Source organism: Sparus aurata, chromosome 20 (assembly GCF_900880675.1).
Source record: "Sparus aurata chromosome 20, fSpaAur1.1, whole genome shotgun sequence".
NCBI classification, from domain to species: domain Eukaryota; kingdom Metazoa; phylum Chordata; class Actinopteri; order Spariformes; family Sparidae; genus Sparus; species Sparus aurata.
The window spans coordinates 8,760,676-8,773,092 of NC_044206.1; the positions used below are offsets into that span (position 1 = coordinate 8,760,676).

The window sequence follows — 12,417 nt, forward strand, 5'->3', positions numbered from 1 at the left end:
CTTAGTCAGATCCAATCAGTATTCCCTCTAGCTCCACTCTCTTGTTTATCATTTATAGTCACTAGTAACAAAAGAAACATGGGTTACTTCACAGTGGCTTTACACTTATTCAGCACTAGTGATGCTATTTTGTTGCCTAACCATAAAGCATAGTAAAGTTAGCGACTTGGTAGTACGCAGTATTCTCAATCTGCTGCACAACCTGAGAAATAAGGCATTCAAGGTGCTCTCACATCTGTATACTTGAGCCAGTGTAAGTGATTTTAGTCCGTTCACCTGTGCTAAAGTTGGTGGTGACATCTGTCTTATTACCATAACATTAACAAACAAATCCAACTGTGTATCTCAAGAGTCTCTTTTAGTTCTTCATCAGACCGTTTGTGTCTGTTTATCATTCATCTGATACCACTTCCTGTTACGCGTAGAAGCACTCAGCAAAAGTGTATCCTGAATGAAGACTTGATCACCCTACAACCACAGCCTGGTTGCAAGACTTTTAGCTCTGTTTTACAACACAGCCATGAAAATGAATTTTTTTTTTGTTTATTTACATTTAGGGCATTTATCAGATGCTTTTGTCCAAAGACTTACAGTAATTCATACATACATACATACACTGATGGTGATGGCTGCCATACAAGGTGCTGACCAGCACATCAGTAGCAGTTGGGGGTTCAGTATCTTGCCCAAGGACACTTCAACATGCAGACCATCAGAATCGAACCAGCGACTCTCCGTTAACGAGACGCTGGCTCTACCCTCGAGCCACAGCCACCACATTAATCAATATTTCCCCCTGTAACATCTTCATCATAGGGAATTCTGACTTGGCTCTGTACTGATTTTTAAGGTTGAGTGCCATGACACTGGGATTTGTACAAACACAGCACCACCTACTGGCAGAGAGGAGGTACTGCACGGCCCTCACCTCAAGTGGAAGTGTTTCATATGAAATGCACCGGGCTAAATATAGATAGGTGACAGCTGAGGCACAACTACAGTGTGTGCTACATCATGGAAGTCTGTGTGTGTGTGTGTGTGTGTGTGTGTGTGTGTGTGTGTGTGTGTGTGTGTGTGTGTGTGTGTGGTGTGTGAGAGAGAGATTAGCGATCAATGCAGCCGTTTGACTGCTGTATCATATCACAGCTTTCGGAAGAGGGTCAAACTGAAAAGTATTTACAAACACAGCAGAGCTAAGCAGGTCAGTATACCATAGAGCAATAACAAGACACAAGGCCAATTTAAGTGATTCCAAGAAGAAGAATCTATTTATCAGCAGAAAAACCATTTCAGACACACATCAGAGATTGTCATGCTTTGCTACAACCCTAATGCTGTTGAGGAAAATCACACCCTGTCGCTTCATCATTACAATCTGAGGAACCTATATTTATGGGTTGTCCTGGATACAATCAGTGAGCAGCACTCATATGTATTGATATGAACCCCTAGAAACAATTTGCTGTGATCTTTTAAAACCTGTGTCCTGCCACAGCTGCTCACAGCCATGAAGTCTACTGAAAGAGCAAACAGCAGTTGCCTGGGAACAAAAGAAAACAAATGCCATGTCTGGACAAGAGAATCCAGGAGCAGCAGACTGTCTCACAGACAACGTGTCAGCTACTACCTACCGTCTCTACCCACAACAGTCTGACTCAGTTTTATTTACAGCTTACTTAATGTTGAACATAAGTACAGTTGAGGGGATACTGAAGTGAGGAGTTTTGTTGGATCTAAGGAAGTGGACTTATTAATGCTGGTAAGAAGTCAATGATTATTGACGATTATTTTTTCGAGGAAATGTGTTTCAAACAGCCAATTATTAACCGTTTTCCTTAAAGGGTGTATCCGTCAATTTTACACACTAAAGGTGGTTTACTTCCAACGACTTTGGGAGTACTACTGCATTTCATCAGATAGCATGCGGCTCCCTCTGGAGCAACAAAAGGCTGTATACTCCTTTTTCACATGTACAGTATATCACTCCCCGAATCCTGGAAACATGCTTTAATGTGCAAAATTGGTGGAGTTACCCTTTAAGCACGTCCTATTTTTATTTTCCTCAGATGTAGTTGGATCTCAGTGTTATTCAGTGCCAGTTAACACAGCAAACAAAAACAAACTATTCTGAATAAGTGAAAGACCGTCTGTCTTATATAGTATCGTAAAATAATTCAAAATTGTAAATACACTAGACTAAAGGTGCAATATGTAAGAATTGGCTACCTGTCGAGGGTCCCTCCAAACAAAGAGCCGGCAGCACTTCACCAGAGTAACTGCTAACCACAGTTGTTGTTAGCTCACTTAGCCATGCAGCTAGCTATCAAGACTGGGAGCTTGAAATTGTGTTATGAGACAGGACGGGCTAAGAGCTAGCTAGCTAGCATGCTAACTCTATTAGAGAAATCTCTGCGACACAGTGCATAGATAGCGCATAACGATATAATGTCAAAACTGTTAGTCCTTCGCATCATGATGATAATTTCAGTTAATTTTCAAATGTTTTAAAACCACATTTTCTACATATTGCACCTTTAAAGTCCCTGTAAAGTTAGTTCATTAGCTTTGTCATGGAACAATAAGAGTTAATGTTACAGATATTTTGTCTCAGCAGAAAGGTAAAGCTCGACTTTGTCTACTGTTTCAGCTGGCCGGACTCTGTTGGGTAACCTGATCTTACAGACCTGTTCCGCTGTCAACTCCTCTGTCACAGTGCGCTGCTGATCACTGTTAACTACAGACCTGGTCACTGCTCTGTCTCTCCCTGCAGCAGCCGGGATGGCCAAGGGAAAGAAAAACAAACAGACAACCAAAAGTAAGACAATCACCCTGAAAATGGCTCAGAGCTGCGTGGAGCTGGCCCTTGACGGCAAACGCTGCCTGGACCTCAGCTTCAAGGAGATCTCCGCGGTGCCGAAGTGCATCCAGAAGCTGTGCGAAATCAACGAACTGGACCTGAGCAGGAACCTGATCAGAAAGGTCCCGGACTTTATCGACCATTTCATCACCATCACTGTCTTGGATCTGCACAGCAACTATGTGAGTATGACAGAAAAGTGAGGATACTTCAAAAAGCAAGAGTCAGAATAATAAAATCCACCTTAGCAATGACACTTTCACATACATGCAACTGCAAATCGAATTATCAGGATTTTATTTAAAGGGGCCTTCTGCCAATATCATTCACAAAGGTAAGTTGTTGAGTATTGTTTTGCTGGTTAAAATAGCTGTCTATGTCATCGTGGTTATACGGATGTGCGCCCTAAATCTACAGATTTATAACCAAAAGCCTGCACTGCTCAGTGAGGTTATAAGGAGAAATGACTTGCATGTTAACGTGCAACGTTGCATTGTGGGAAGTGTAGGATTCTGTAGTTTAGAAGCTTACATTTTAGGAATATAAATCTGGATATTTTTTCAAGATCTTATTCAATTGCTTGAGTCAAATCTTTTGTCATTATCACAGTGTTACACAAATTCATTTGTGATTTATTTTTTGCTGCGTTTCAACTCAGAAAAAAACAAACAAAGTAACATAAGCAACATACTTTTTCTAAGCAGGACTCTTGAATGTTTCATTGTGTATTATGTGACTGCTCTGGAGCCTGACCAAGGGATTGGATGTTTTTTTTCCCCTTTTGCACGTTGTGGCACCTTCTTCACTTTGGAACATAAGTTTCAAAAAGGATCATTTATTTAATCAGTCTCATGCAGGAGTTCTTCAACTTTGTCACATTAAGGACCCCTAAACTGACACTAATTAGGACATGGACCCTTATCTGATAAGCTTTTAGATGTCTCATGACGGAGAGTGTGTGAAACCTATAACCAAAATAGCCATACATTCTTCCATTGTGTTGATTGTGGGTCGAGTTGTTGTCAATATAAGTTATTCTTCCTTTTTTTTCCGGGGACCTCCTGCAATGCCCTCAAGAACCCCACTTTAAGAACGCTTGTGTGCCAACGAACGTTTAATACCGGGCCAGATCAATTGTTTATAATGATCTGTGGGCCCCTATCGACACTGTTGACCCCCATATGTAATGTGCATGTATTAGGTAGTGATTAAGTTTGTGGACATGGAATTAAAAAAGACATTAAAAACAAATGTATGCCCCTTGTACACATTTTTGTTTATTATCTTATAATGTTATCTGGCTCATGTGATATATTGTGCTTTAAAATGAAATGTATGTACAGAAAAACAGACAAAATCACCACAAAGTCCTCAGGCCCCATGAGGGTCTGGTGCACTTGGGGCAGTTGCCTAATGATCACAATTTGTTGTGTGATTGTGTCCATGGTTTCTGATGTGCACTTTAGCAGGCATGATGCTTTCTTGAAATGGATTAGTCTCTGGTGTCTGACAAGTACTACATTTTATACAGAGCATTGCATTCAAAGTAAAGAGTATAAGGGAAAAAAATCTAACAAGTAGGTCACAAATTCCAGGACATTGTTGCAACTGTCAGGTGTAAACTGTTGTCTGGCAGTATGTTGTGTATTACAGATGTGTTTTTTATCACAGCTGGAGCAGCTGCCTGAGACTATTGGTCGCCTCCAGAACTTGCTGATTCTGAACCTGTGCAACAACCGTCTGACAAGCCTCCCCTATGAGGTCGGCCTGCTGAAGCATCTCCAAACACTCAAACTGGGTCTCAACCAGCTGGAAGCTCTGCCCGCCTCCATAGCTGGGCTGAAGGAGCTCCGCCACATCGGCCTCTCCGACAACCGGTTCACCCGGATCCCCGGCTGCCTCAAGAGGCTGAACAAGCTGGAGAGCATTAACCTGGACCGCAACCCCCTCATCACCAAGGAGGCACCCAGCCGGGAGTCGCTCACGGTGACGGAGACGCTTTACCTGGTGAAGGAGAGCGCCCTGTGTGAGGGCTGTTTGGACAGGTGTCAGACTGAGAGGAGGAAGCTGGAGGATGAGGAAATGAGGAAGGAGCCTGGATTACTGCAAATCAGCAACCCTGCAGAGAGGCACTTTAAAATCACACTCATGCAAGGACATTTAAAATGATCATTTATAACTAATTTAATTGTACTTTACTGTTCTCAAACATATCAAGTGATTTCACACTGTAATGTGTGTTCAGTTGTAAAGTGATTTTAACTTACACTACAGCACCATCTGCTGTTCTGACATTTACAGGGAACCTAATTGAATATATAGTAGATTACAGGATGCACTAGTTACAAACTGACATGTGTGGAGCTGATATGTTTTATCATATACAATGTGTTAGATGGAACACATGGGATTTGAACTGTTTTCTTGTTCAACTGTGTTTTTAAGCAGCAGGCCGCATCTATTTAAAGATTTTCAAAATAAAGTCGCACATGGTTGAAATCAGTGTTGTAAGAATAAAGATATTGTATTCAAATATCCCTTTGGTAAAAGGGAAAGTAATTTAATTAAAAATAGTACTTGAGTAAAAATCTGAAAGGAATTTGATATTTAATGTGCAATAGTATCAAAAGTAATTTTCCTGCAAAAAATGAACTTAGCATCAAAAAGTACAAGAAAAGTCAATTATACATATATCTACATGTTTCTATATACTGCGTAATATGGGTCCATCAATTATTGGCCCGGCCAAGAAACAGATCTGATACTCAGCATTTGTCTAATTTTTGGAACTAGTGTTAAAGGGGCACTATATAGTATTGGAAAAGAAATTCAAACTTAGAATTTTGATATTTACAATATTAATGAGGTGATAATACAAACTTAGAAATATTTCCATAAAAAAGTGAATTAACAAGCTGTTCTCAGAGGAAAATAAGGTCCCCAGAACACTGTTTCAATCTAGAAAGGTGGCAGGGTCCGCCAAATATTAACAAAGTAAAACAGTATGACGTGTGTTGTCCTTTATGGTCAGTGTGTTTACTCATGAACACAAAGAGAATTTGTTTATGTAGTTTGATCTTTCTCTTTTACTATTACAATTTCTTCCAAAACACCACATAGCGCACCTTTAATTTAAACATGCACCCATTTGGCTCTGATGTAGCATAAAAAAAGAGTTACTTGAGACTAAAAATAGTAAATTAGTAGTGAGGTAAAAAGTACAATATTTTGCCTACAAAATGCGGTGGAACAGAAGTACAAAGTACCGGAAAATTAAAATATTCAGGTAAAGTACGGCTACTTCAAAATTGTACTTAAGTACATTACTTGCGTAAATGTACTTAGTTACAACCATCACTGGTTAAAATAAATCAGCGTAATATCTGAATGGCCTCTTCGATGACAGAAACCTAATATGGTTTATGGTAGGGCACAGTGTATAAACACAATCATCCAGTGAGCACGAATCTATTTATGCAGTGATAATTGTTGTGTAATTGTGTACAAGTTTTAGCTGCATGAAAACTGACAAAGGAAAGTGTACCGTAAATAATACAGGATGTACTTTACTGCATGTGTTGCCATCTCTGTGGCCTAGAGGGCAGCAAAGACTCACTGAGTAGCAGCAGTGTTGTCAATCAGCACTCTCTGTCATTGATTGTAAATGTTTTAACCAGCGAGAGATTATGTGAAGTCATCTTTGATTCCAGTAACAGTCTTCTGTCAATATATGACTCATATGCAGTCATAGAACATGAAGTAGCATTTTGATGGTAATGTGAAAGAAAATGAAAGGAAACATAATTTGTTCATTGTCCTAATCGATAAAGTGCGTTATGATATCACTATGGTCTTTGAAATAACCACAAATGCTGTTTGTTTTCTTTTTTAAATGGTCACATTAATTATACCTATGAGTACGTTTAAAATTACACAGCAGTCAAACTGAAAAACCAGGCTGATGAGCTGTCATGAGAGAGATCTGAGGTTGTTTTCATAGTGTCTAACATTTTCATGTCTTCAATCACTTCAGTAAACACATCCAACACCAAATACTACTCACATGATGTAAGTCTGCATTGTAGCAATCGGATGTTGGAGCCACCCACCCGACTCAATGGAGAGCAGGGTTCAGCTCTCAATTATGACGCCACACCCCGTTTTTAAGGCATCGTCAAACTAATTAAAACCAAGCTTATCAGAAAAATGGACACTTGAACATAAATCACCAGGATAAGTACGACCTCACATGACAGAAACCCTCTTTGGTATTAAAAATGTATTTGCAAAGTACTTTGAGGTTGTGGTTTGGCCCATGTCCCAGCTGCTCTATGGTTTTACAGCAACAACACAATCTCCAGAATAAATGTCAACAGAAGCACTCACCTGTTGCTAATAAAACTAATGTTTCTTTTGGTTAAATTGTCTTTGTTTATGTTGTGACAATGCCGTGCTTATGGTCTGGTAAGGTTTAGGCGCTTGGTTAGGGTTGAGAAAAGATCATATTTTCATCATGACTATACAGACTGAGGCGACTGCATCAGAGCCAAAGTACTGCATTTTCAAATCTGTTTTCTTATCAGCAATCGGATACTGATAATTGGAATAGTGCTGTGAATATCAGCCCTGATTATGGCCTAGGCCGGTAAACGGTCCATCCATAACAAACACAAGTGGAAACTGTCCTGAGGTGGTTTATTAAAATGACTGACTGAGCTGACTGCAGGCTACCAATCTAAAAAGTCCTAATATAACACAGTTTCAAGAGGATGAAGGCCGTAGCCTCTGTCCTGTTTGCTCCTCTTTTATCCTATAACCAGATTATTTCTCTCTTTCACTCCTCATTGTCCTCTCTATGTCCACACAAACAGTCAATACAATCTGAAAAACAGTGAATAACCTCCGAGGCCCTTGTCACCCAGTTTTTTATTGCATCGCTGATCTGAGGAGTGCTGAGTAGACTGGATTAAGATCTCAGCGGATAGGCTCATTAAGGAGCAGGGATGCCAGGTATTGACTCAGCCGTATTGTGGGACTGAGCAATACCTATAGTAAAACATGAGGTAAAGACATACAAATAATAACAAGCCTATGATTCCTTATAATAGATTAACAACTAACATTTCAAAGGGAAATTTCAAAAAATGATGCACAAAGCAGATTTTAATGACCCATACAAGTTTATTGTCAATTTTATGGTAACAAAATTCACAATGGCTCAGTTCAACTGGTATTTACCCTTCCTCAAAGACCATCATTGTATTAACATCAGTGTATTTTATTGTAGTTTTTCCCTGGCTGATCATTGCTTGGTTTACTGCCGTGTGGCTGCTGCTGAGGGGCCGTTACAGCTGAACAGTCCAATGCTCTTTGGGCAACGCTCCACACACACACCAACACAGTCAGTGCTATTGAAAATCAATTCGCACACATACATACATATACTGGTCTCTTTCTGTTTCTCCCTGATTTATTTCCCTCAGCCATTCCATCAGTGTCTCCATCCCACCCCCAAAGTCTATCTTGTGCGTCAATCAACCAAACACACACAGGCAGGCAGAAGGAATGAAACTGAATTGCCGGAGAGCCAAAGCAACACGGCCCCAAATAGAATCTAATTAATTTTGATTGCATTGCCCTGGCTCCTTTATTGGCTGAGGCAGAGTGCACTTGGACTTACATTGCAACAAATGAAACCAGAAAGTCAAAAAGGCATTGTGTGGATTTCCTGGAGCTAAAGGTTCTTCTAGGATTTACATTTTTATGTATCAGCGGGGCCATTTTTGATCATTATAGAGTAGATTACTGGATCATTCATTTTCAGACATGAGTGGGGTCTTATTTAGCTGTCTTGCTTTACAGATGTGCAGTTAAATCAAAATCACACCATAGTAACATTAAAATTGATTACTTAAATCACTATGTAATACCAATAAATACTACATTTGGGGCTGCAAAACAAGCTGTTAACACAGTTGATTATTTCTTCAAACTAATTGCAATCATCTTGGGTGTCACAAAGATGGTAAACAAGCTTATATAGTGTAAAATATAGCATTTTTATTTTAGCTTTGGGGGCATATGTACACATGGGGAGGCGAGCCCTTAATTAAAATGGCCACATCCCGCCAAAAAACAAGGTAACAACTGCTAGCTTGTTTATACTCCTGCCATAGACCATATTCACGTGGCGGCCATCTTCCTTTGACGTCATGCTCAGGGTGGGAAGCTCGAATGCTGAGATAATGTTCTGCTGCTGTGCTGTAGGGGGAAAAAATGATATCATTTAATTGATCAGTGACTGGAAATTCAATTGATAGCGAAAATCTAGAGGGACCTGAACTAATTTCAAGGTAAAACAGCATATGTGATAACCCATTAGCTAACATTAGTGTTCAACCATTCCTAACTAACATTAGCCTTTGAATACATCCTGAGCGTTTCACTTCCAGGCTTAGATAAATGTGCTTTTGGCAAAGAGTTCAGTTGGGCCTTTCCTATGATATAGTGTAGTGTATGAAATCTTAGCATGAAGTGGTTTGATGCTAACGTAAGCAAATGGGTTATCAAATATGTTGTTTTACCTTGAATTATAACCAGATATCCCACCAGATTTTCATTTATTTCATTTCATCATCTTGTCAGCTGACGATTTATAGAAAGGTAGTGAAATGATGAGCATTTTTCAGTTTCCTCGGGATTGTAGAACTTGTAGAACAACAATTTGAGCTTCCCACCCTGAGCGTGATCTCAGAGGACAATGGCCACCGTGTGAATATGGTCCATTAGTGACCAGGTTGATGTTAGGCTAACTTACCATTTTCTGGGTGTACGTTGCTACCTTGGAGGTTGTTGCTGTTGTTTCCTGTAGAAATAGAGATTTGAATAACGCCGACAAGCAGACAGCAGACAGGGAGAAGAGAGTAGACCCCACGGCAGACATCTTGATCCGTCAAAGGGGGAAAAGCACAGGTGGAACTTATACCATTAATGCATTCCATTTAGGTGAGAACATTCCAGTGCTCTGGTGTTGTGCACGCTCACTCACTGGGACTGTTAATGGAATTGAGCCACTATTCGCGTTATTGGTCACACCTGTGCCTTCTCTGCTTTGATATGCCAACGTGTCTGCTGTCTTTGCAGGTTTCTACCAGCAGTCTTCATCTGTTGAGTCAAACTGGGTCTGCGACCCACTTGGTGCTGGGCTGATTGTGTGCAGTGAGTTTGTTTAAGAGCTTCTTTGTTCAAAACCGCTGCCTCCTGCGTCTGAAAGCGAAGTTGATGAGAGCAGCGGGACTATAACAGTAAAGCTGCGAGCTGTAAAAACAAAACAATGAGCTTAAATGTGCTAAATCCTCCCCGAGAGCTCATGTGGACTGTAGACATCGGTGAGAGCTCTCTGTGGGTCTGCTGCTTTTGTACGACAGCAACACCTCTCTCCAATTGCTCAACAGCATGTCATGCACAAAAAATCAACACAAATCAGTTCCGACAATCCCACGATTGTCGCAGGTGAAAACGTCACCAGCTTGACGGACTCGAGATGTTTTCCATTCCACTGTTGCGCAGATTTAAACAGAATTTCAAAGAAATCGTCAAAACAGAGGAGATGGATGCGTTTCCATCAAGAACAGATATGCGATTTTTGATCTGTTGTGTTGAGATAAACAGCTTGTGGCAGTTATTCCCCAGCCAAGTTTTGTTAGTCCACTGGAGAAGAACAGGGTACAACGAGATGAGGTATTAGGTAGTTAAAATGACGAGCTTCAGTTACTCGCTGCATCGCATTTTCACATTGCACTAGCGGGGTAGACCAATGCAATAGTTGCGTTGTTTTGGGAACGGGGAATGAGAGTGATTGGTGACAGACCTACTGAGTCGTTCAGGTGCGATGATGCATTGAAGGAAACCGCCCTCATGTGGTGTCAAGCCATGAGCGAAGATTCTGACATTCTTTAGCACTCACATTACCAAAAAGTAAAAAAAATGAGATTAGTAAAAGCAATCGATGTGGTAGTGATCACGTTTTGTAAGAACACACTTCAGTTTCTCAGAGAGGTTGAACTTCTTTAAAAAAAAAAAAAAACAATGACAGGTTTTATTGGATTACTCGGTAATGGAAAAATGAGCTAGCTGGATTTAGACATCATGACTTTCCCTCCCGCGGTACGAGCTTCCGTCGGCTAATTTCAAAATGCTTACGCGCAACAACTGCAACTCGTCAAAAGGACTGAGTATGAAAATTCAGACAAAGAGACGGAAGCACCGTCAGACGGGCAGAAGGCTTCCATCCATATTGCATACGCCACAGTCTGCTGTCCTGTCAGCTCCCCTCATAACCATTAGCGGGTGAAGTCATGGCCCTGTGCTAATTGTCGGTGACAGAGCAGCGAGGAAGGGAACGGGGGGGAGACGAGGGCAGACAGACAGACAGACATAAAGACAGACAGACCTCAGGGGAGAACACCTGACTGCTGCGTGTCTCCTCGGTTGGTCACACCATTCTCTTAATGAGCCTGTAATTAGCGGATGTGAGGTGAGAGCTTCAGTTGCTGCGACTCTTTAGGGCCAAAGGTTTAATGAGCAAAAAAATTGTGAGCCGCTTTAAACAGTGTTCTTATTTCACACAATATATGGAGAGTAGGTTTTAATGACTTGCACATGTGGGAGGCTGAGATCCGAGACACTAAGACACTTTCGTTAAGAAGTTTAAGGTTAATGAAATCATGAGACGCGCAGGTAGAGTCCCTCTCACTGGGGGCTTACTGCTGGGGCCCATCGCAGTCACTCTGCGGCGATCAATAAGTAATGCTAAGTCAACAGTCACACCTTCGCCAGCCACCCACGGGTCTGTTTTAGCACAGCCCAACCCCGCCAGTATGAAATTTTAATCACCCTCTGTTATCAATATTTAACAGGGTTTTTCCTAAACACCGTGGATCCGGAGGACTTGTTAGCATTCCGAACACGGTCCATCCTCAGTGACATTATTTGACCTCGGCGGTGGCGGGGGGAAGGGTGAACACAGTTATTAACAAGAGAGAAATCAATGGTCACATCGTCTATGCATACAACTTTACCGTTTTTACATGAAGGCCTTTACTGTCCTGCATGTTGAGGTAGTTCCGGTTATTTGTCAGCAGAAAGTGTTTCGACAATATTAAAGGGGCTCTGGGGCGTCGTAAGGATGAGAGCGTTACACGAGTATGGCTTCACAGTTAAACGTACTAAAAGGTGCAGAAATGGGGGGACGAATCAACTCATTCACACACGCTCACACACAGGTAGGTTACTTTTTCAAGGGCGTATTCAGGAGAACAGGCAGGAAAGGTCGTTGCAAGCCTGAGCGAATGAAAGCTTGCGGCGCGTATCGGCTCTCACAGCGGCGTTTTGCATAATGTGCCCAGCTCTGACAACAAGTCAGCTAGTCATCAAAAACCTTCAACACCAAATGGGTTAGAGAAATTCCACAGAGAGAACAAAGAATAGATAGAATAAAAGGAAAAAGTGGACAAGGGCACGAATACCAGATGGCGGGTCCTATACCGCTGTGATGCCTT

At 41.2% G+C, this 12,417-nt stretch overlaps 1 protein-coding gene across 2 annotated transcripts; it reads left to right on the forward strand.

The window, feature by feature from the left end:
* The first annotated feature begins 1,536 nt into the window (after positions 1–1,536).
* On the forward strand, positions 1,537–5,356 carry lrrc18b (leucine rich repeat containing 18b). 2 transcript variants are annotated; one of them, XM_030399595.1, is made up of 4 exons: positions 1,537–1,759; positions 2,648–2,665; positions 2,771–3,039; positions 4,529–5,356. In XM_030399595.1, the coding sequence occupies exons 3-4, from the start codon at positions 2,779–2,781 to the stop codon at positions 5,024–5,026; spliced, it is 759 nt and encodes a 252-aa protein (XP_030255455.1). In that variant the 5' UTR covers positions 1,537–1,759; positions 2,648–2,665; positions 2,771–2,778; the 3' UTR covers positions 5,027–5,356. The 2 variants fall into 2 exon arrangements, with proteins under 2 accessions (XP_030255455.1, XP_030255454.1); XM_030399594.1 differs by lacking the exon at positions 2,648–2,665 and having other exon boundaries at positions 1,538–1,759.
* The last annotated feature ends 7,061 nt before the right edge of the window (positions 5,357–12,417 follow it).